We start from the raw sequence: 25,588 nt of genomic DNA on the forward strand, positions 1-25,588 counted from the left end.
ATAGTTGGTATCTGCCAGTTTTTCCATTCTTCATGTCAGTATTTTGCAGCAAGAACTTACAAAACTTATCAGTTGGGTAATATTCACAACCAGTCGGCAGCTGCTTTCTTTGGAATTGAACTACTACTTTCTTCTTGAAGTCTAATAATGGTATTTCACCTGTCTCGTACATCTTGCACACCAAGTGGGATAATTTTGTCATGCCTCTCTCTCTCCCCCTGCCAAACATCAGTAGTTCTGGCAGAATTTTGTCTACTCCAGAGACATTGTTTTGACTTAGGTCTTTTAGTGCTTTTCTGCCTCATTTTCACATAAATCCTCACCCCTTTTACAACATTGCCTCCAAGTTCATCTCTCTTGTACATCCCCTCCGTATATTCCTTCCGCCTTTTGACTCTTCCTTGTTTGCTCAGTACTTGTTTTCCATTTGAGTTCTTGACATTCATACAGCTACTACTTTCTTCTCTCCTCAGTTAAATTTAATATCTCCTTTGATATCCAAGTATTTCTACTGGGCTTCATCATTTTACCTATTTGATACTCTGCTGTCTTCACTATTTAATCTCTCAAAGCTCTCTTGTTATATTCCTTTTCCCTGTTTCAGTCACACTGCATAATGCCTCTGTGGACCTCTAGACAACCTCTTGTTCTTTCAATTTGTGCAAGCTCCGTCTCCTTAATTTCCAACCTTTTCGCAATTTCTTCAGTTTTGATCTACAGTTCATAACCAGTAAATTGTGGTCAATTTACATCTGCCCCTGGAAAGGTCTTACAGTTAAAAATCTGGATCCTAAATATGTATTACCAATATGTAATCAATCTGTAACCTTCTGGCATCTCGAGGTCTGTTCCAGGCACACAAACAACTTTCATGATTCGTGATCAAAATGTTATTGATTATTAAATTGTGCTCTGTGCAAAATTCTACCTGGTGGCTTTCTCTTTCATTCCATTCCTATGATCGATATCTTTGTATTACTTTTCCTTGCATTTGTTTTGTACTATTGCATGACAGTACCCCATCAAAATGAGACTTTCCTCTCCCTCAAATATGTTAATAATTTTTTAGGTTATCAAGTTGTAGTATATTCAATCAATCTCTTAATATGTGGAGCTAGCATATAAAATAGTACTACCACGGTGGAGGTTGGCTTCATGCCTGTAAGTCTGTCGAAATGCAAATTAAAACGGGTCATTAAGGTAGAATGAATTTGTAAAAAATATGCAAGCACTGTTCTAGTTTCATTGTTAATGTTAGGTAGAAAATTTTAGGAAGGCTGCCAATGGGAGTCACCATTTCTAGAGCTCTGAAGAATTAAGAAGCTGTAGACTTAAGTATGAGAAATGATGCTTTAACAAATATACTAGAAAGAATGAGATTTTCACTCTGACGGCCCTGACATGAGTGTTGTCGGTAGACATTGAAGGGCATCCTGAACAAGACTCATCTTTAACTTCTGTCTGGCCATTTATAAACTGTGTGCAACATTCGTAACACACAGTGCGGCTTGAGCGATGATCACCGTAGGCTTACTGCATCATTTGGTGTGTTTCTGTAAGGGTTTTCTTCAGTTTCACGCTTAATTAATGAAGACATGTTGCTCCTCGTAAGTAGGCCGGTATGGCCGAGCGGTTCTAGGCGCTTCAGTCTGGAAGCGAGCGACTGCTGCGGTCGCAGGTTTGCATCCTGCCTCCGGCATGGGTGTGTGTGATGTCCTTACGTTAGTTTGGTTTAAGTAATTCTAAGTTCTAGGGGACTGATGACATCAGAAGTTAAGTCCCATAGAGCTCGGAGCCATTTGAATCATTTTTTTGGTCCTCGTAACTCTGCCATATCGAACTTTGCAAATTGTACAACACAATGTCCTCAGCACTGAACAACTACTTTCAGAGATACAACAATGATACTTACACATTAAACACAGGTGCATGAAGGGTTACCAACCACATTCGCTCCAAAAAACCATTGTTAAGGAACTTTTTGAACAGACCTCGTTAGTTAGGTTCGCAGGAGAGCTTCTGTAAAGTTTGGAAGCTAGGAGACAAGGTACTGGTAGAAGTAAAGCTTTGAGGAGGGGGCGTGAGTCGTGTTTGGGTTGCTCAGTTGGTAGTGCACTTGCCCGCGAAAGGCAGAGGTCTCGAGTTTGAGTCTTGGTCCGGCACACAGTTTTAATATGCCAGGTAGTTTCATACTGGAAAGAGTTAGACATATTACAAGAGTGAAAAAGAGGAAAGTTGATTTTTGGCTCTCGCGCGTGCGCACGCAGACAGACAGAGAATATAATTATGTTTAATGAGGATAGGACATGTTGGCTATTGTCTTGCTTGAAGGGACTGTCCAGGCATTTCCCGAAATTATTTAGGAAAATGAAATAATCTGAATGGCCAGAATGAGCAAACTTCATCCACCCAAATTTGAAATAAACGCCTTCCCGATGTCATTCAGCTTTCCTTATTGTACAGTGTTCTTCTGATCATACGCAAATTGCACAAACTATTTTGCAATTACAGCATTGTGCATCATTAGACATCCACTAGTGACTTCAGGATACAAACATGCTACTATGCCCCATGCACATCTCTGGATCAACCTGAAAAACTGAGTCGGCATCCCCCCAAGATGAGAGAGATGTTGCACTCAGGAGAAAGAAGAGATATAACTAGCTTGCATTGTAGACCTTGGCAAATGATTTTCTTTTTAAAAGTTACATTGTGATCATATATTGTATTGTGGCAAGGTCTTGTTGTTGCCTCTACTGTTGAGTTTTGTAAGTAATCTTTGTGTAGTGTGCATTACTTATGTAGTGTGTTCTAGCTGCTCTTTTTAAAGAGATTTGTTTTTGTAATCTTATTCACTTCCTTTGGCACTTCTTCCCTGATAGAAAATGCTAGTTTTGAGTTTTTTGTTTGTAGAAAATGCTAGTTTTGAGTTTGTTTTTTGTTTTTTTTTTTTTTTTTCCTTCTTCTTCTTCTTCTTCTTCTTCTTCTTCTTCTTCTTGGCAAATGCAAGTCTATATATATAATCATGGTGGGAGAGCCATTTTAAAGTATTAGTGAAACTCCCGGAAGAAAAGAGGGAAGAATTAAAGGTAGTGTCCTCTAAGAAGTGTGAACAGCATGCAGTAGCAAGCCTGTGCTTTGTGAGACTCATTAAAGGTGCTGTTCTGTTGACATTTTTGAAAGTGCAATTATGAGACTAACTGGATGAAGTTTGAGTGACATAATATATTAAATCTTCTAACCTCTTCAGAACACAAATATTTTTTGTAGTAATATTTGTCAAATTCACTCTTCTTCAGTAGTGTTGAGAATGTATGGATTAAGTTACGTTTTGTGAATGTAAGTTCTCTTTTTTTTGCACCTTGTCTCAGCATCAAGTTGTCGAGTGACTTGGCTGCTTTGCGTATGGGTGCAAGAGGAAAAGTGCAGTGCATAACTACCACAAAACTCCTTCACATGGATTGTGGATTTAATCATTGCAAACACTTGATTACATGGCTCTTTGGTATTTCAGAAATCATTACTGTTGTTTGTAATGTGAAGCATAAAGAACCCCCCCCCCCCCCTCTTTTGATCTTTGACCCACTTCATCTCTTCTTTTACAGCTTTATGGATGCATGGTGGTTGACTGTTAGTGCCATTTGGGCAGTGAAAACTTGATGTTTTTGTGTCTAACCTGTTGTTGTTTACAGAAATATAATGGCTTTAAGCACAATAAAGGAGCCTATAGAAAAGGTTCTTTTGGAGGGGGAAGGGGCTAATCTTTGTGAGTGGCTACTTGTAAGATTCCTCTACTGTGGTTCTTTATATGTAATCCTATTCTAGGGCAGTTTTGGATGTTGTAAATAGCTTTCAGAAATTTTACTGAAACATAAAGATGGAACAGATGTATATGACAAAAAGCTCCCAAATTTTTAGCCAGGTGGCAGTGTGGAGAAACTGTGGCATTTCGGAAAGTGCTGTGTTAGTCACGTTTTGGCAAAGTTTTGCAATATCACAGGTGTTCATATATTAATATTTGAAAGCTGCTGTCTCCTCCATCCAACTGTGGGAGACAATATTGCGCTTAGGAGGAACAGAAGGAAGGGGTTGGGCATTCTCAATCCTTCATGGCTACCCATGTCATAAGATCATAAATGAGATAAGAGTTCAAGTTGAGTGCTACACTCACATCCATCCTATCCATTTGTAGTTCCAATGAGCATAAAAAGTCTGAGAATGGTGGCACTGTGATCAGTTCCTGCTCTTTGATTAACTCCCACATAGTAAAGTGTGCAGGACTGTAAAGCTATGGTGTACCACAGATGCTGAATGCACAATGTTGCTGGTGAAGTGCAGCAATAACAAGGTCAAAATGAGAAATTTGGACTCTGATAGCTCTAACAAAGCTATGTTTCGAGAGACTGTGTGGGATGTTCAGTGTTATAGTTGACACTTTAGGTACAGAGTTCATCCAGTGTACAGAAAATGATTCTGTTCTTGTTTAATAAATTTACACTACCCTTCAAAATACATTTTGAGCACACATGGGGAATATTCACTGCTAACAATTAGTGTACTGATGATTGCCGTGCACCGATCAGTTGTGTGTGTAGTGGCAACAGTGAGTGTATCTAAAAGTTCATGTACTGTCACCATGCTACGCTAGTATGGTCCACCTGTACCTGACAACAGGCTAGAGCAAGAAGTTTTCAGTTAGTAGCAGAGACAGGTGAATTGTCTTGGAGCATATGGAGGCAGAGTTCAGAGACAGTGAGGATCTGCTGGTGAGTTAAAAGTAAGTATACAGACATCATTTCTTATCTCTGTGGCCTCATTTAGCGTGCTGTGAGCACATTATTGGTTAGCAAGCAAGAAAACTGAGAATGGTCGTACAGAGATGAGACCACACATACGAGACTCTGATGCCCACAGCAAAGAGGAGAGGATAGTCCTCCCTTACATAGAAGTATAGAGGCGTCTGCAGAATCTAGACACTTTACCAGAAGATAGCGTGTTCTGTTCTGCCACCCGCCCAGGAGAGTCTATAGAGATGATTCTCAGCATACTTGCCATGTCAAATTGGGATAAAAACTAAAATGTTTGGTGTGACCACCAGCTTTGTCCTGACTACTGTTGTCATGCTGCTGGCGATTGTATTGTCTACAGTGGTATTGGTGCCTGCTGGAACATAAAAAGTGTAGCCAGTTTCTTTTATCTCTTTGACGTGGAAATGTGTATGGTACCAGTTTCATCCTGCTCAGTGTGTGTCACCTACTGGCTCGTATGGGTCACCCCACAGGCCTAGCTATCTACAATGCTGTCATCTACACTGTGCTCTCGGCTTATGTCTTTGCCGGAGCTGAGGCGCGTCTTGCATCTGTCGGCAGTTCCAACTTGCCGAGGGGAAATGGGAGTTTGACATAGTATACTACTTGGCATCTATGACACATCATGATTGTCAGAGTGCACCCTAAAGGACTGGAAAGTTTTCATTTCCATCAGAATATGCTCAATGTGCATTATATAGGAATTAAGGAGTACAACTAAAACGATCTACAGAGCTCAAAAATATTTTGTAATATCTCTCTCTCTCTCTCTCTCTCTCTCCACACACACACACACACACACACACACACACACACACACACACACACACACACACACACACACCTGTAATTATAAAATAAAAAATAACTAACATGGATACTGTAACTGGGTGGAGGTGGACAGAATAGGTACTGGCATTAAAGGGAAACAGGCAAACTTGACCATCCGTTCAGCTGTCAACGTCTCATCAAAAGAGAAGTAAAGGATGATACGGGGATTTTCAGATGGCGGTACAGTGTAATGCAGCGGAGTTGATAGGCCAACTGAGATTACTTGACTTGGCTGGGGGCAGCGAAAGTCAGGGAGGCACGTCAACTTGGCAGATTGCGCTTTGCTGCTTAGTCCGGCAAAACAGTGTCCCAAGCAGGCCAGTCCACTTAATGTGGATTGGGCTTGCTGAAATGCACTCTGTACCATTCCAGTTCAGGGCTCACTTCTACCCACCACTGGTGTTATGCCCCCTGCTAAACATTCTGGTGTGTACTGTAAAGTCCTTTTTTTGTTCCGCCAAGCATACTGTTCTGTGGATACAAAATTACAGTTACTAATGTGCCATTGGTGCCTGGGAAATTGTAGTGATCAATTGAGCTATTTTAGTTGCTTCTGCTTTGTCAAGGGGTGTTGGAAATTCTTGGTACACTGAGGCAAAGACTGTTCTCGATTTTTATAAAGCTTCCGCCCTTTTTGCCCCCAACATTTGAGGCTATAATGGGGGAAAAAAATTGGTTACACATGTATCATTCAAAGGCAATGGCCTTGCCGCAGTGGATACACCGGTTCCCATCAGATCACCGAAGCTGAACACTGTCGGGCTTGGCCGGCTCTTGGATGGGTGACCAGGCTGCCATGCATTGTCATTTTTCGGGGTGCACTCAGCCTCATGATGCCAATTGAGGAGCCACTTCGATTGCTACCAGCTTCGGTCAAGAATGCCATCGTAACGACCGGGAGAGCGGTGTGCTGACCACGCGCCCGTCCTATCCTTATTTGAGGGTGACACGACAATCAGATGGTCCCGATGGGCCACTTGTGGTCGCTGGCCACTACTTTCCCCCATCTTTTGGGCAGTGTGCTACCACGCGTCGAAAAAATTGTTCATCTTTTGAAGCAATCCACGAATTGATCCAATTTGTGACTTCTTCACGAGATCAGAAATGTTGATCAGCCAGGCCAAGCCCCATTGATCTAAACAGGTGATAGAGGGAGCAATGCCTGGAGAATACAGCAGGTGGGGTACGACTTCCCATTTTTAACATTTCCAAGTAAATTTTGACCTCTTTTGCAGTGTGGGGTCGAGCATTGTTGGAATCACTTTATCGTGCCTCTCTCTGTATTGTGGCTGTTTGTCTTTTAATGCTCTTTTCAAACGCATTAATTGCATTTGATAACGAGCACCTGTGATTGTTGCACTTTAACTCCTCATAGTACACGGCACCAAGCTGGTCACACCAAATGCAGAGCATTATCTTGGAACCGTGAATATTGGGTTCGGCTGTAACGTGGAAGCATGGCCGGGATAGCTCCAAGATTTTTTGCGTTTAGGATTATCGTTGTGAATGCGTTTTATGTCCCCGGTCACAATGCGATTCAGAAATCCCTTCTGTTTCTGCCTCTGAAGCAAGAGTGCGCGCGCACACACACACACACACACACACACACACACACACACACACACACACACACACACACACAGTTCAACATCTCTTGGTTTCAGCTCATACAGGATCCAATTTCCTTCTTTCTGAATCATGCCCATAGCCTTCGAGACATTTTCAAATGGCTTGCTGTGTCACTCTCTCTAATCATGCCAATTCTTCTTGAGTTCGACACGAGTCTTCACTCAGCAATGTCTCCAATTCTGCTTCTTCGAAAACATTCTCTCTTCCACCACTATGCCAGTCTGACGTTAAAATCCCTATTCTTGAAGTGTTGAAACCACTCACAACACGTTTCTTCCACTTATAGTGTCCTTACTATACGTACTTGAGAGCATTTGATGAGACTCGGCTGCTGTTTTCTTCATATTGAAGCAAAACAGCAACACCTACCGGAAATGACTAGAATTATGCTTGTAAACTGACATTTTCAATCAAGAACAACTTTATGATGCAGACACAAATTGATTAAAGTTTGAATGAGGTTATGTTGACAGAGGTCCAACCTAATTGTCTGACATCTGTGATCTGTTTCTTCCGACCACTACTTACCGTTGTTGCCACCTATCGGCAAACGGCAGAAACAAAGTTTTAGACTTTTTATGTTTTGACATTCGCCACTAGCATTGCAGGTGCAGGCACAGTCTTGTGTTGTGTGAGAGGGGGAGGAGGGGAAAACCAAAGGTCAGATTTTATAAAAACAGTAGCTATTAAAACATTACATGATAGTCAGTGATGGGCTACAGATGACAAAAGCCACATTTAGTCTTTCGTAATTAGTTTCTTAGAATGATGAAAGGGTGTAATGCACTGATAACACTCTGATATGACAGAAGGGCCATACCTACCTTGCTGCTATAATGAAATGGAAGGTGGTAGAAGAAACTGGAATAAATGCACAGTGAGGATGAATAGTGATAGGGACTACAGTTCAGAGTGTGAGACAGGAGAGAGAATTTTTACTATCAGTGAAATTGTTAGGCTCAAAATAGGCTGATATGCAAAATTGTTCTGCTGTTTGAATTGTGTTCCTATTCTTTTCAGTTTGTCCTTTTGCAGTAATATACTTGAATTATGTAACTCAAATGCATATTCTAGAAATCTTCATTCAGTGTAATTCTTCATGTGAAGATGGTGGCAGAATGTATTGGAGCATTTATGCTTTACTCACTGTTAGCTTTTTGTACTGTATTCTTGTCATATAGGTTGTAGCTCTCCCCATTTACCAGTTCGAGATTCATTTTTAATGGCTCTGGTTTTGTTTTCCAGGTGCTAAAGTAGAATTCCAGGATGCATTGTTGCTACTTAGTGAAAAGAAGATATCCAGTGTTCAGTCAATAATTCCAGCATTAGAACTGGCTAATTCTCAGCGCAAGCCCCTCGTGATAATTGCTGAAGATGTCGATGGAGAGGCACTGAGTACGCTCGTTGTTAACAGGTAAGAATTGTTATCAAGCTCTTGAGTACTGGCTACATGTACTTGTTTTCTTTCTAATGGGAGGGGGGGGGGGGGGTGATGTGTAAGAGAAAATGCTTTACAAAAATGAAATTACTGCAGAATATTGGTATAGTTATGGAGTGGTCCTTATTGTTAACTTCCTGTTTGCTATAGCAGTAGTTTAACTTCCAAAACTATAGAAGTTAATGTAAAGTTATTGGTGACCTGCATACTATAATGAATGCTTGGTCTTCCTCTGCAATTTTTACCTCCCACACTTCTCTCCATCATGAAATTAACAGCTTCTTGACGCCTTAGGGGGTGTCCTGTCAACCAATATCTTCTGTTAACGAAGCCATTGTTCTCCCTGTCCCTGTCCTGTCCCTCTCCATCCCAATTAAGTACTTTTTTAATTAGTGATCTGATATATCCCATCTAATCGTCACCATTCTGTATAACCACATTTTGAAAGATTTTTTAATCAGTACTGTTCATTGACCATATATCACTTCCTGTAAAAGCTACACTTCAAGCAAATAACCTCCAGAAAACACTTCCTAACACTTCAGTTTTTATTAAGTGGAAAATAATACCAATTTCAGGAAGAAAAATTAATAAATTTGACAGTCTGCATTTTATTGCCCTTTGTTATTTTGCTGCCCAAATAGTAAATCTTGTGTACTTATTTAGCGCTCTCAATTTCTAATGTAACTCCCCAGCATCACATTACTTTACACTTGTCATCCTTGCATTACTGTTGTTGTTGTTGTTGTTGTTGTTGTTCCTCCCTCTTTTCAAAACTGTCCATTCTGTTCTACTCCTCTTTCAAGTCCCTTGCGATTTGACAAACTAGAATGATTTGCAAATGTTTCCACTGAGAAGGCTATTATGTCCCAATTCAGCATAACTGAAATATTTTGCAGTTCAATGGGAAAGTATGGCCTAACATGTCAAACAGGCATTGTAAAGACTTCACTGATAAAATGGCATTGAACAGAATGCAAGAATCCAAGGCTGCTGCACAAATACGAGTCATTCACAGAACTACTGTGCAAACTGGAATTTGTGTTAAGGCACTTGTTCATCAATAATGACCCGTGTCAAAAGTGAAGTCCCACTCTGTGACTAACCATTCAAGGGGGTGGAAAAATACTGAAACATCGCCAACATCTGTTGGTAGAGTCGGTGCTTTCAATAATGGAGCAGAGAAGTATAGAAAATAAGCATTTTATGAAGACAGATATTCTGAAAACAATACGGTACATAGATTACAAAACAAGTAGTAAGAAAGATTGTAACTTCTCGGTCTACATCTTATGACATTGATGCAATAAATAATGGATACTTGTAGGTTTTCCCGTCACCATTCCATCCACCACCTCGTCACTGTAGTCTGAATCAGTGTCATAGCAGTCTTCGTGGTTGTCTCACAAAGACAAATCGAATAAATGTCTTAGCCCACAATTTTGTGCAAGAATACATTTAGAGCCTGGACCATTCGTCTAGTGCTTTGTAATGGAAATCTGTGCTTTACAGCTCTGTTTTTAGTGACTTTCCCCACCCTTGAAAAGTTAATTTTCTTTTAATGACACTAGTAACTTTGTTACTGTAGCATACTCTTTCCTATTGTATTAAGCATAACTACACCTGTGACATGCACCAGTCTTGAAATAACCTAAGTTGATGACATGATGAGGCTGCTTTCTCTCCTTTCCAGGAATCGCTAAAAATATGTTACCTGATCCAGACCGTTTGGAATCATTACGGCCCATGTATACAGCTTCAACTTTTGCAATAATGCATCTTTGCTTACTACTATTTTGCACTAATTCCAAGAGTGTTTGATGTCTGTTCCACTATTTCATTGGCAGGAACTGATGGCTCTCCATGAATGCTTGCATATTCTTTCTCATGCACGTAAAAGTCAAGATTTCTCTGTAGTAACTTAAGTGCCTCGCTGTCTAGCTGCACACATTGACACAAAGGATTGCAAACAATGTTTCTTTGAGTATCAGAATGTTCTAAACCGTGGTGAAACTAAGTGCAGTACAGCGCAAGCACATGGTAGAAATGATACACAGTGCACATTGTTAAAGTACGCACAAAACAAAGCCGACAACACAGGAGCTTTGACATCACGACTAGCAGCGATTACCACACTGGGATGCCATCCATACATCTAGTGCCTCGTATTCTTGTTCTTCACTTGTTAACCCTTTAGAAATAAATATGTCAAGTGCAAAGTTTCAGAATCTTGGGTATAAAAGGCCAACAGTATAGTAGTTGGCAGATGTAGGTGGCTGTTATTGACTATTAGTGAGGGTGTCGATAATGGTATCCTTAAAACACCCCGGAAGAGTGCAGCATCATATTACTTGCACATACCTTTGGCGAAATTGGTGCAGTTGGAAAATTAATTTGCAAATTTAAGTGAAAAGAGGGGTACTACCTTCCCGAGTACACTTCGGAGTGGTTTGTGGGGCATATATGTAGATCATGTGAACCAATGCAAAATAAACAAAAAAAAATCTAGTATAGTGGTCAACATGTAGAAGGGATGTTTTGTGAGAAATAAGATTTTTATCTTTTAAACCATCAAGATATATGTTTCCATGCTTTTCTTAGAAGCCAGGAGGTTCTTTTTTCCAACCAATGGTGTATATCTCTCTCTTCCCCCTCCCCCCCTTTCCCAAAATTCAGATATAATATTGGTTTCAAAATTTGACAAATAATTACCCCAAAGGTCTTTGACTAAAAGATCCTGCCCCCAAGTGGAACATTCACTAACAACACATGCATGAACTTCAAGAATGTAAAACATGTTAAACATATTGTTAAGGATACTTTGTATACTGTCTACATACCTAAACAGATTGAGAAATCATAATGCTATTGGTAGAATTTAAGTGCATTTTGTCTGGGTTTGGCAATGATCTGTTGGTGTAACTTAGGACCTCTGTTTTCTTGGAAACTGCATTAGTACCACAGCTCTGTAAGGAAACATTTATGTGTTGGTTGAGGGCAGCATTTGGTTACATGTGAGTATTAATGGAATGTTGCCGAAACATATTTGTTTTGTTAACTTCCATTTGAGAGTTGGAAACATTGTGTGTTCCAGTTTCAAACATTGGAAGTTCTTGTTACACCGTGGTTATAACATTGTAAACATTAGTAAAAGTCAGTATGAGTCGTGTCCTCTCATTGCTCTTTCTTTCCTTCCTTCATTTGTTTCCTTCCTCTTCTTGCCTGACCTTTCTTCATCCTTTTCCCTTTTTTTCTCTCTTTTGATAGTAAGACTATCCTTTGTATTCATGGGTTATGATGCTACGATTTGTTGTCGAGTTTCTCCTGGTTTCGTTGACTAACATACCTACTGTTGTAGGTTGAAGATTGGTCTTCAGGTGGCAGCAGTGAAAGCACCAGGGTTTGGTGACAACCGTAAGGCTACACTGCAGGACATCGCAATAGCGACGGGCGGCATCGTATTCGGTGACGAGGGGAACCCAGTGAAGTTGGAGGACTTGCAGCCATCCGATCTCGGCCAGGTCGGAGAAATTGTCATCACGAAAGATGATACACTTATGCTCAAGGTATGAGACTGTAACAGAAACTCATTTTGAAATTGCTGAAGTGTGTTATATGCAGTACTGCCATAGTAACAACAGGAAAGATTGCTGTGTGACACACGGACCAGGCATTATTATTATTATTATTATTATTATTATTATTATTATTATTTTAAGTTTCTTTGTTTTGGTACCTACTGTATTAGCCCTTTCTTAACCCCGTGGCCTCTCTGCCATGAGTGAGACTCATTGTCCCTAAAGTAATTAAAGAACCCATATTCCCATGTCTTGTCAATAAAAAGAACATCTAAAATTGATGATAGTAGTGATAAGCGAGTTGTTATATGGACAGTAATTCAATGGTGGTCGCAGTATTGTATTTCCTGCACAAAAGTCCAAGGAGATTGATTAATCATTGAAAATGATTCCCAATGAAGACAGTAGCAGTCATGGAAGCAATGGATTTGGAAAGAAATAACAAGACAAAAATCTGGGAGTGTATGCCAACTCTTAGGGAAAGAGCACTAGTTTTAGAGCAGACCTCTTTATATATAATGTCAGACAATGTTTTTTGGATAATATTGATGCTGAAATGAACCAGTACACAGAACAAACATCGATCAGTGAAAATATAAGAAAGAAAATTGATAAGAAATGGATCTTTGCCAATTGTAATGAAATTAAAATGTAAGTTGCATTATATGTATTAGTAGCTCATGTATATATAAAAAAGCATTCCACTTAAAATATTTTTAAATTTTGTAACTAATGATTTGACTAACAAGATGATAAATTATGTAAAGTCATACCTGTGATTAACTATTTTAATAAAAAAATCATAGTAGTACATACAGTGAAGAGAAAATCACGACTGACTAATTGTTAATGAAATTGAAGACATGCATGTAGTATAAATAATTTCATCTCTTGAACAGTCAGATTTGCAATAAAATTCTGTAAATTGCTGTAATTTTAAAATATATTAAGAAATGATAGAGATCTTGATTACACTGCATCTGAAACTTAATGATGAAGTTACCGAAGTCAGTACTAAATAAATGACACTTTGCATATGGATAAGAGGTAGTCTTTGCAGAAACTGTTTACTTTAGTTGAAAATGAAACAGATGTTGGTGGGACAGTACATTTTAATAGGAAAAAATTAGCAGGAGATTTTGTTAAAACAAAATTTAGGCTAGGGGAGTGCATAATGAGAAGCTGCACTGCCATATTAGTGTTGAAGTGGAAGAATAAACGCAACATCCACATTATTTATAAAAACATGAAAGTGTGGAAATGACTGAACAAAGCGAGTCAATGACACTCTACCTTCAAACCAAAATGTATTGTTGTACAATGGGTATTGACTGCCAAGCTGAGATATTAGAAGGGTTTCCTTGTCATGGGGAAATACTTGAAAGGGTACAGAAATTCTTTTTATTTGTACATCAAACAACGAAAAGTTAAACATGGAATGTAGCAATATCATGAGAAGGAAAGTTGCTACTCACCATATAGCGGAGATGCTGAGCCGCAGATAGGCACAACAAAAACTCACAGTTGCAGCTTTCGGCCATCAAGGCCATCGTCAACAATACACACACAGAAAGGAATTTTATTCTGAAAGCTAGCAAAGCATAGTTCTGTACCTTCTGTTGTGTATCTGTAGATGACGCAGTGCTGCTGCCTTTCGGTGAGTTGTCCCAACTGTAGTTACTGTTTTCCAGTTGCCATCAATTGTGTCCTATAGATAGCTGTATGGATGAATAATTAATGATATTTATCAAATGATATATGTTGTAGCCATATGAGGGTGAATCAAATATAAGTGGGATATTTTTTTAAGTCATTATCGAAATACTAAAGGTAGTTTGTTTATTTAGCCACATAGTTTCCCATTTTAAAAATACATTCCTTCCCTGTGAGAAGGAAGGTAGTTTTATCGCAGAATCACAGAAAGAAGCTGGTTGTGCCAGGACCCAAGTATGCACAAATTCCTGTGTGCCCTCGTCATCTTCAAATCGGTATCCTCTCTGGTCTTTAAGTGGTTCAGACAAAAGGAAATCTCACAGCAACATGTCAGGGCTGTAATGAGGATGATAAAGTTGAGTCCAGTGCATTTTCTCTAGATTTTATCGCAACATTTGTGGAGACCATTACAGCCACAGCATGGGACCTGGCATTTAGTGGAGGGGGATGACCTATTGAATTGGTTGTGGCATCTTCTGCGGCCACATGCATCTCTTCATCTTTTTTCGATAGCTTGTGGTAGCACAGCATTGATTATGTGTGACTCGCGAAAAAAATCATTGGGCAAGACGCCTCACTGATGATAAAAGTGAGAGAGGTAAAAGCATCTAGCCAACGCAGTTGAGTCTTGGGTTTCATTGGGGCTTCATCACCGTTCCTCTGCCACCCCCTACCGGTGTGTTTGTATTCTGGAGTGTAGTGATGGATCCAGTCACAGGTGACATTCTGGGTCATAAATGCATCTCCTTCTTTAGCAAACCTTGCTGTTAGTCTCTGACAGACTGACAAATGTCTCAACTTCTGATTTTCAGTCAAGAGAGGGATCAATCTGAAACACACTGTTTGGAACTGTAGGTCATTTGTGATGATAGCTTGACAGCTCCCATAAATCATTCCAATCTGTTCTGCTGTTTCTGATAAACTTACCCGTCAGTTGCCTTGAAGAATGTCTCAAACCGCACAGATGTTTTCGTCTGTAATGCTGGTCCGAGGGAGGTGATCGTATTGCTTATTTTAAACTTTCTCATCCATCCATGAACTCTTTATGCCAGGCACACACATCCTTGACAGTGTTGGATAAGTGAATGCTGCATTCAATCTCTGGAAAATATCCGATGATTGAACTCGTTCGTGAGCAAGAAATTTTATAATTATGCGTTGTGCAGTGGAGGGGTGCATCTGTTTCTCAGACATAGTGTTACTGGCAAAGCCATTGAAAATATGTAATAGCTGGCTCTCTGTACTCCTAATGGCCCCCCACAACAATACTGGAAGTTTAGGTCCGGTGCTACCAACTGCTCAGGAACAAAAATCCCATTTATATTTGATTCACCCTTGTACATGGGTTCCAGCATCCTTGTGCCTGTAGTTGAAGCCACATTGCTTTTAAATTGATAGCATGTTAACTAGAAACCAATAAATACAGCTGAGTGGATAATGGAATTAAAAATATTTTGTTGCCTCTGTGGAGTTATTAGCAATATATCCTCATTCTGTTCCAGCCCTCTGTAAGTAGTTACGTAGGTGAGTAGTGTCAGCTTTCCCCATTTAAATTGGTTCCTAGTGTGAATGGGGAGTTAAATTTCAATTTGAGCACATGTTAAATGGAGAAACATTGCACCTAACAATTGACTGTTATATTCTTTGCCACATTAACAGGGCAAGGGCAAGAAGTCGGACATCGACAGGCGTGCTGACCAGCTCCGCGACCAGATTGATTCGACGACATCAGAGTATGAGAAGGAGAAGCTGCAGGAGCGGCTGGCCAGGCTCGCTTCCGGAGTCGCAGTCCTGAAGGTCGGCGGATCCAGCGAGGTCAGTAATTGCAGTGTGTGGTCCCGAGCAAAAGTTTTAATGTCCTGTGATGGAGTAATCAGTGTTATTCTGCAGTGCATAATGCAGATATTCAGACAAAAAGCAGTTGCTTGGCTTTAAAAACATAAGAATCTAATTTTAAACAGAGTAGGAAGTCAGCAGTTCAATGGGACAAAAATGCAGAAAGGTTGGATCTCAAAATAAGCAAAAGGCCTAGGGGAAATCTTCAGCTACGATTGAAGCATTTGGGGAGGGGTTCTGTTTGAGAGAAGAATGCTTGAAACTTTTTGTATTTGGAGGGGGTGGGGTACTTATCCTCATATCAGGAAATGTGAACACCATATTTCCAGTTCTACAAGATTTATTGAGCAGTTGAGTTCTGTGACTTGGTTCCTTGGATTTGTTTGTGAGCTTTGATGTACTGTCTCTTTCTACTGTGGTTCCTCTTAAAGAATCCTTGATTCTAATTTGTGAAAATTAGAATATGGAACTGACAAAGCTTGGCCATCATATGCTGCTGATGTCTACATAACTTCTATTAAATGACAAATACACTCATGATCAGAAAAATGGACACCTTAAACAGAGATAGGACATTTCTGTAGAAATGATTGGCATTTGAACCGTGAAAGCCTCCTTGTCGCCCTAAACCAAAGGTAATGAATCGGTATGACTTGAGCAGATGTGCAGTATCTCACACAGATGTTACACAAACCATACTGTCAAATCAGTGAGTTTAAAAGAGAGCACATTATTGGCATGAGAGAATGCGATACATCCTTCTGGGAAATTTCTGCTCATGTTGGGTGAAGTGTTCCGGCAGTGCAAATGGTTCATGAAAGGTCACGTCAAGCCACCCAGACCACTGGCGCCACCACCACCTCACACACCCACCCAAGAAGATCAACACCTCATCCATAAGGCATTCCTGGAAAGATCTGCATCTCCTTGGCTCTGGTGCTACAGTGGAACACTGTAACACATTGTACACTATCGGGAGTGACAGTCTCACCGTTTATTACCTCTCAGGTTATGTGCACATTGTCCACTTATCTGCCTACCTTTGACGAATGTGCAGAGCCTTGCTAGATGGTAGTGGCATATGAAACAATGTCACTGGGGACAGGAATGGCATCAGATAATGTTTTCGGACTAATTCAGGTTCTGTTTGTTCGAAAATTATGGTATCATTTTGGTTTGCCACAGACTGGAAGCGGCATCACAATGACTGTATTCACACAAGACATACAGTGCTAGCTCTAGGCCCTATAGTGTAGGGTGTTATTACAAATCAGTCAGTGTGTGTTCAGGGCACTGTGAGCTGTATGACCTACGTGAATGACATCGTGCGACTTGTAGGTATATCCTTCATATGCGACACCCCAAACACCATTTTTTTTGGCAAGACAATACATGGCAGCATGTTTCCTTTTGCCTTGGCCCACCAGATTCCAGACTTGTTTCCAGTCGAAAATGTGTGGGATGTGGTGAAATGTTGGGTGTAGCACTGTGAGCCAGTGCCGATTACCTCAGATGAACTTAGAAATCGGGTGAATCCAGTATGGATAGCTATACCACAGGACACCATTAGTGCCTTAACGTGCGTTGACGCCATCACACATGGAACGATTTAATCTTGGCTCATTGTGGACCCTGTGCCTGCTAGGCAACTGGACATAATGTGTTTTTTTTCTGAACATGAGTGTGTATGAATAAACTAGAGGAGTGGCTAGAGAGACTCCATTACCCCACTGTCACGAACTTTTTTGTGAAGATTTTGAAGAGTACACTGGGAATCGTGGTTTTAAAACCTATCTGTTTTTGGAGGAATGTTGATGTTTTTGATGTGACCTTATGGGATTCACACTGCAGACGATTTCCATATAATTTTTCACCCCAGTAATAAGTTCACAGCGCAGTAATAAGTTCACAGTGGGTGTTACAAGGAGTGGAAAACATCCCTTTCTATGTGTGTTGGTGTACAGGAAGCATGGTAGGCCACTGGGATGCAGTTTTTATCAAAAGCTGATGCGCACATACTGGTATCGATGTAAAGTGGTTTGTCGCTCATTGTACTAATGCATGGGGGACCACCAGATGCTAATAAAGAGGGCATATGCAATTTTGGATGTAAAAATGCATGACCCAAGACCTGGTGCACAAGTGGAATGGATGTGCACAGATCTGTCATGCCTTTGAGTTCGGAACTTTGCTGGAACCAGTAGATGATGCATGTGGATTTGTGGCTTTACTGTCATATGCTGGGGACATACCTTCAAAGATATATTGGCCAAACGATTTGCATCATTTACAGGCGTACTGAGTACCATTGCCACACAAGATTGTTGCAGCCTGAGATATATCTGCTGTTGGGAACACTGAAGGGACACGAATGTTATATTCTAAGACAGTGTTCCCCCCCCCCCCCCCCCCCCAAATCTCTCCGTATTGGGGCTGTGTTTTAAAAGAATCCATTGAAACTAAACTGGCACAGGTTATAAATAGAAAAAAGGGTTATCTGTTAAGTGAGATTTGGAATCCTGGTTTATCTGACATTAAAAAACAATGCTCATTGTTCCTGCCACCTTTCATGGCTGCAAAAGTCTTATCTCGCCCCAGTGAAACATGGGGCTTCACACTGGTCAATTTGATACTCGGGTTTTTCCATTTGTAGGGAGTGTTGTTTTCTCCCTACCCAGAGATTTGGCCAGAATATAAGAAAGAGTACGTGACTGATGCTGAGAAGTGATGTTGAATGTGCTGACCATCAGAACACACTACCAAATGCCACTAGGAATGCATGAAAACAGCAGTGTAACATGCCAGTCACATTTTTTATTATTGTTGTCTGGTAGAATAAAGATATTTAATTTCTCTGAGATGGCAACACAATGCTGTTAGACATTTAGAAGTGATGGGATTGACCACTGTAAATGGTATTACACTAGCACAAGTTGGTCTGTGGACACTTATTAGTTACTTCTCAAAACTTAAAGCTCCAAAGCCATAAGTGTTATCTTTGAAAAGATTTCCTTTTGCTACTTCATTGCCCAAGGACCCAATTGACTTTCATCTACAGTGGAAAGCTTGTCATAATGAAATTTCCAGACAGATTAAAACTGTATACTGGGCAGTATTCAATTCCAGTTGTTCTTGTTTGTACACCATCTTACTCAGCTGTGATGTTTGTCTCTACACTTGTCCTCACTTTTACACGTCAGTAGAAAAACAAAATGGGACACGGAGATCTACTTAGATGCATCCACACGATTTATCCCCAAACTAGTTCGAGCATTCATTTTGCCATCATTAGGAAACACAATGAAATGAAGATTCTTACCCAGTGCAGTTGCATTCAGAATTTATATTTTCTGTATATTTTATAAAAAGCTCACTAGTGATGGTGATTCCCCCAAAACTAGTCAAAGGAGAACAGTTTGGAATGTTTTAGATGTAAGTAATGTAGTTACTGAGGTGGTCACATAAACTGCATGTTCAGCTATCTAAATGTAAATCAAAGCTGATATCTGTTTAGTACATTCCATAACGTTTCTGAGTGAGTGTCCCTGGAACAGAGAATGTAGTGCATCCTAGGTCTTGCATCCTTTTGCCTGCAGCAGTGTGTATTCAGGAAATGACGTACCTTTCCCCGAGTTTGTTCACAGTTGTGGAGTTTCTCTCTCTCTCTCTCTCTCTCTCTCTCTCTCTCTCTCTCTCTCTCTCTCTCTCTCTCTCTCTCTCTTGGGGGGGGGGGGGGGTTGTCAAAAAGGGCAGAATAATGTGTAACTGTGCTCCAGTTTTATGTTTTCTAGTAAGCTTGCTTTTCCTCTTTGCATACTGTCAACCCCCTCCCCACAACCATTACCATGGGATAAATGTCACCAGTCTGTCTAGTGACCTCTACATCTTGACAGCTAAGTGTTGTCCCCTTCTCACCCTACCCAACCAGGCGGCATGAAATGTCATTGGGATCTGGACTGCGACTAATTAGCCAGAAGTTATAACTGAGACAAGTCAGTGTCATTCCTCTCTGTCACCACCTTCATGTGCCATGGGGTGCTAAGGCGTGTCTTAGTCCCACTTCCCCTATTGCCCCATACAGTGATACATGGATCACACTGTATCGCTTAACTGAGTATATTTTTTATAAGGATAGGAAAGAAGCAGCCTGTTCATTAATAGATCCGTCCCTAAATTTTGTGTTGAGGAAAGATTTGTTTTGTGTGTCATTGACCAACATAAACTGTTGCGTACATTTTAGTGTGTGCAAAGGATGGCCAGCATACCCACTTACTGGCCAACCCCAATTTCCAGTCTCTCTTCTTTCACCATTCCTGTATTTTCATTTTAATAGTGCATCATAAAAACCTTAATGTAGTTTGTTTTACTGATGTGTTCTGCCATGAGCATGGGAAAGAGCAAATGTGATTTTACATACCTTTTGACATGTCAGCATTTTATAAATTTCATCCACATTACTGTGGTAAAGTATTTATAAAGGAACTGGAACTCTTGAAGAGTTAAATTAACTGCATTGACTTCGTTGCAGGTGGAGGTGAACGAGAAGAAGGACCGCGTGAATGATGCGTTGAACGCAACACGAGCGGCGGTGGAGGAGGGTATAGTGCCCGGGGGTGGCACAGCACTGCTCCGCTGCAGCCCGGTACTTGAAAAACTAAAGCCAACCAATGCTGACCAGGCAACAGGTGAGTGTGTACATTTCTAATCTGCTACATTTTTTCCCCCTCTTCAGATGGGTACCCAATATCTGTAATAATGCATTAACTCTTTGCTGTAATGTGACCGGTTGCCAAAGAGGACACAGTGTTGGTGCAGAAATCATATCACTGCTTAGATGAATGTGTCATATTTCTCTCCACATAAGATTTTTTATGAACTCAAGCTCTACACAACTTCCTCTGTCGCCCTGACAGGATTTAACCATTGTGTACTGATAGGCCACGAGGTACTTTAATGTTGTGGAAATATCATGGAGCTTCTGCATGCTGCTTGGTGTCTGTGATGGAGGAATGTTAATAGTTGCAATTCCCCCCCCCCCCCCCCTCCATCTTGGAACGTTCAGCTGATTGCTGGTGGCAGAAAGTTTGCCACCTGCAATAGAAGATAACTCAGTTAATTTCCGTGTAACATTTTGGCATTGAGCACCCATTTCCTTGCGCCATTAAGGCTATGGCTGCAGTCCCAATTAAACTGGTTGTTGCACATTGTGAACTCAACAGCTTCTTCAGTGACAGTCACAGTTGGTACATCTGTTGTATAAGATTTTAGGATATCAAACATAATTCTGTGTTTGAGGCTGCATTCAGCTGCTGTAGATAGGTCAAAATTGCTTAATTTAATGTGATGTCTGTGCTTCATGTGTTAATTAGTCTGAAATTGCGCATAGACTGTCCTGTTTACCTGCTATCACATTCACAACAAATTTTATAAATTTGTAGGAACTCTAGAGACCAAAGCTGTCTTTTGCTGGGTACAGCATTACTCTAATTTTCTTTCATGGCCAGGAAAAGTGTTGAATAGATTCTGTGCCTCATGCTGCACAGTTTGTTGGAGCTCCAAAGAAAGGAAAAAGTGCTGTAGGATGATTATATTATGACTATTATCTCAGAGTTTTATTTCTTTGAGGTGGATAATCAGGGTTGCCACAAGTTCTGGAAATCAGGGAATTTCAAATGTGTCACGGAAATCGGGGAAATTTGAGGGGGGGGGGGGGGGGGGAGGATCGCTGGCAAAACCTCATTGGTCTCATTTTATCAACATGGTGTCTGTGACACGTAAATAGCTGGCCACACAATTGGAATTCCACAACGGGCCAAAACCACAGGCCATTGGGTATATCTAATGGATCGGGCCTGCCAATCTGAAGCCCAACATTTCCCACTAATGTGTAACCCCTGCCCATCGGATCTAGTCTCACCAATCTGCCTGCAGTTTGCATCTGTGTGCATGTGGCATAATGCGGAAGATATTCGTGGTTTTTCCAAGGACCCAGGACTGTGATGCTCCTTGGCAGACCAGAGGCTACAGGTGATGGATTTCAGGAATTGTGCCTTTCTTACTGCAAGCGTATTGTCCAGTGCGGCATTTTATACACTTTTTTTTATTATTCTAGTACATTTTGTCACTTCGAAAATAATTTGTGTATTAGAAAGTACGGACGATGAGAAGAAAATTGTCAGTCGCTGGTGATTTGTATGCTATGACTCATTTCTAGAAATAAAAATTACACAATACCTGTAAAATAATAGACATAACACAGTGACTAATGTGAACATAGAACAAACATTTTATTGGTGGTGCCCCCCATAGTGTTGGTTTATACAACTCTTCCGTGCCTCATACATTTATTTCAAGAAGACTACTTTTTTCTGAGGTTACTTCTGAAATCGGTGAAGGTATTTTATATCTGTCTTGCACCTCCAAGGAAATGGGTATTTTTGTCACAAGTGTGTTTCATTTTATTGAAATAAAATAACAGTGGTTTTATTGGAGATCACACACACACACACACACACCATATTTGCCTTGCTTTCTCCATCTAAAAACAGTTCATTGCAAAAGATGTTGATGTTAATACTTAAGGCTGTTCTCTTCCCCCCCTGTCTTGGGAAACATGTCTGGGGTGTTTCTGGGAATGTTGTGCACTGTCTGTAGCTGACATAAGTCTCACCACTGTTCTACATTCCTTTTTCCTTTCTTCATTCACCTTCTCTTATCCTCCCTTTGCTTCAGCATTTGAAGCTACTCTTTTTTTCTTCCTTACAGTGCACTCCTGAAGGCAGCCACTTGCATCTGACGCATAACAGGTGACTGGATAACGTGTAATTCCCAGCCCCGGGTCGACAGGTGGGGCTCGCACGTACCCTGTAGCACAGGCCAGGCCCAGAGAGCTGCTATGTTCCCAAATTGCGCCAAAGGGAGGTGTGACCTGAGGTGTGAACAGTTACCTAAGGTGTGTGCACCCCCTTTTGTAGGAGGACCCCAGTTCGAAAGAGTGTGCAATCAGAGACGCTGGCAATCGTGGGGAATTTTCTCAGAATGAGCTGATCATCTTCAGTCTACATCTACAAAACAAATGGAATGATCTAATAATTCAAAGACTCTCCCAGCTGCAACACAGTTTCTTGTGATTTTACATATTGAAGGCGGTCAGTCCTTCACAATTGTAAATCCGTTTATTGTTCAGAAAGGTGTTGATGCAGTTGATGGCCTTGTGAAATCGCGCTCTTGTTTACGGTATAGCACTTCGCCTTTGGAGACTACTACTGGTTCTCGAGCACAGCTACTGCTTGCCGCTTCACTTATCCACGGCTATACTGTTCGTGTCGAGGCTCTCCAAACACTTAATTCTTCCTGTTGTGCTATTTACACTAGGCTGCTCGATGGTCTGACAGAGGCCAAAATCCAAACGTATCTCTCTGATCAAGTTGTCATTGCCGTCTGTCGGCTGATGAAAAGGGTAGATCCCTCTTGAGTGTCCACACACACTTTTTCCTCAAGTTTGATAGTGGTGGTTCTGTCTCAAGATTAAAGCAGCCTATGAGGTTCTCATAGTCTTAACTGTACATTCCGAACCTATTGCAGTACCACCAGTGCCATCATTTCGACCACACTCGAATGTCTTGTTGATACTTGCCAATTATGTAACCTGTGGTAGGGATCCACACGAGGGCGGTGGTCCACCTCATCTCTGCTGTATCAATTGCAGTGGTGACCATGCCACTTCCTCTGGAGATTGTCTTGTGTATCTCGATAAGTGGGCTGTCCAGGAGACCTGGGCAAAGAAAAAGATTCCTTACCCAGTCGCTCGCTTGGCTGGTTGAAAACCCTGTGTTCTACCATCCTGGCATTTACAGTACTGTTCTTGCTACATCTTGCTCCGTGAAGGACATGGCCACACACATGTGCGACATGAAATTCTTCTCTGAGGTTGTGAAATGGCCCAGTGTCATGGTAGTATTGCAGTCCCCTCATACAGCTTTGGAACAAACTATCAAACTCTCACCTCACTTGGTGAAATCGCCAGCTATGTAACCAGCAGGCTGGAAAGGACAGAAGGATTGCTCCCCTGAAGACTTCCAGTCAACTGACACCTGAGAAGAAGTCCAACAAATGCAAACAGTATTCTCCTTCGCCGACTCGAAGTTCCTCTTAGGTGGTGTTGCCGTGTGATACCTCGCCCGGCCGCCCCCACATGTCGCCGGTGTGCACCGCCGACCATTTTTCTGCGGAGGACTCTGCAGGCCGACAGCAGAAGAAAGCGGACCCTTCTGTGGGCTTCGTGAAGCAGGATCCTCCTATCTCAGTGTCCTGTAGCAGCAAGTCTTTGCAGGCTTCATTTTTTCCTCATCGTGACTCTTCCAATGAAATGTTCACAGCCTTCCATCCAACAAAGAGGATTTATGGCTGCTTAAAATTGCAGCATCCTCGCGACTGTTATGAGCTTTTGCATTTCTTCCTGGTCCATTTTGTCGTTCAGCGACGTTTGTGTGGACCTCGGGCCACATCGGCATTCCAGGAAAAGAACGTGTCGATCGGTTGGCCAAGCAGGCCACCACTTCGCCGCCCCTGGAGTTAGGTCTCGTGGAAAGAGACCTCCAGTCAGCCCTACATCGCAAGGTCCGCAATGTCTGGAGCTTCTGAATGATCTGTCAAATAAGATCCGCACGGTAAAGTCGTCCACGGCCGTATGGAACTCATCCTTGAGGAGCACGCATAGTGTCTCAGTTGTTCGCTGCCATCTCTGAATTGGACATACAAAGTTGACCCACAGCTATATCCTTCGCCATGAGAACCTGCCAGTGTCACTGTGCTGTAGGCCTGACAGTGGTCCATCTTCTGATGGACTGCCCCGTTTTACCCCCCCCCCCCCCCCCCCCCTTGCAGCAGACCTTTAATTTACCAGCTGCACTTCCTTTAATTCTCAGTGACGATGCCTTTATAGCTGACTCAGTTTTACATTTTATCCGTCCAGCTGGGTTTTATCACTCGCTCTAGTGTGGGCGCTCTCGCATGATTTCTCAGGCTACACCCACTCCAGCGACTTTTGTGATGTGGATACCAAAATAGTCTTTTATGGTAACAATTTGTGTTGGTACCTCTATCAATGCTTTCCAGCTGGAGGTTCTTCGTTTGTAGTTGAGTGGTTGACCTTTTACCTGATCCATCAACCACTGTAGTTTGTTTTAGTCTAGTCAACTATTTGCTCTGCTCCTTTTAAGTGTCCTCTATTTTGTGTTACTGCGGTGTTCATTTTAGCTCTGTACCCCTTGGTGTTCTCTCCCTCTGGGTGCAGAGGTTACGCTTTTACAGTATAGGCCTTTAAAAAGTATGTCTGTTTGGAACTGGGGACTGATGACCTCGACGTTTAGCCCCCATCAAAACCCAAAACCAACCAACCAACCAACCCGGTCCATTTTGACCTTCCGCCTGAGGTCAACATATTCCATCTTGTGGGAGAGTCTTGCTGCTCATACAGGATGTTTATAGCAAACCTATCTCTCTGACTACCCATCAAGCTGTTGCAGTTTGCCTTTTCCTACCTCACTGGACCTTTTCCCTTCGTACCATTTCCATCCCTCTGTCATTCAATGTCTCCAGGGCCGACTTCCTCCAGCTTATTGGGCAGCTACCTCACGCGTTTCTGCTGCCCACCGTCCCATTTGGGCTTCTCCCAGAACCTGTCAGAGAGGTGCTCTCTTGGCTGACCTTTAATCAACTAAATGTTTTCTGCCTTAACACAGGAGTACCCACGT

At 41.5% G+C, this 25,588-nt stretch overlaps 1 protein-coding gene across 1 annotated transcript in view; it reads left to right on the plus strand.

Annotated features, from left to right (window-relative positions):
- The window catches only part of LOC126295407 (heat shock protein 60A), a 66,638-nt gene that overhangs the window by 29,828 nt on the left and 11,222 nt on the right, over positions 1-25,588 (plus strand). The window contains exons 6-9 of the mRNA XM_049987888.1: positions 8,514-8,682; positions 12,065-12,272; positions 15,657-15,812; positions 20,362-20,518. Coding sequence (XP_049843845.1) covers positions 8,514-8,682; positions 12,065-12,272; positions 15,657-15,812; positions 20,362-20,518 — 690 coding nt within the window. The remainder of the gene's footprint in view (positions 1-8,513; positions 8,683-12,064; positions 12,273-15,656; positions 15,813-20,361; positions 20,519-25,588) is intronic.

The sequence above is a fragment of the Schistocerca gregaria genome, chromosome 11 (genome assembly GCF_023897955.1).
Source record: "Schistocerca gregaria isolate iqSchGreg1 chromosome 11, iqSchGreg1.2, whole genome shotgun sequence".
NCBI lineage: Eukaryota > Metazoa > Arthropoda > Insecta > Orthoptera > Acrididae > Schistocerca > Schistocerca gregaria.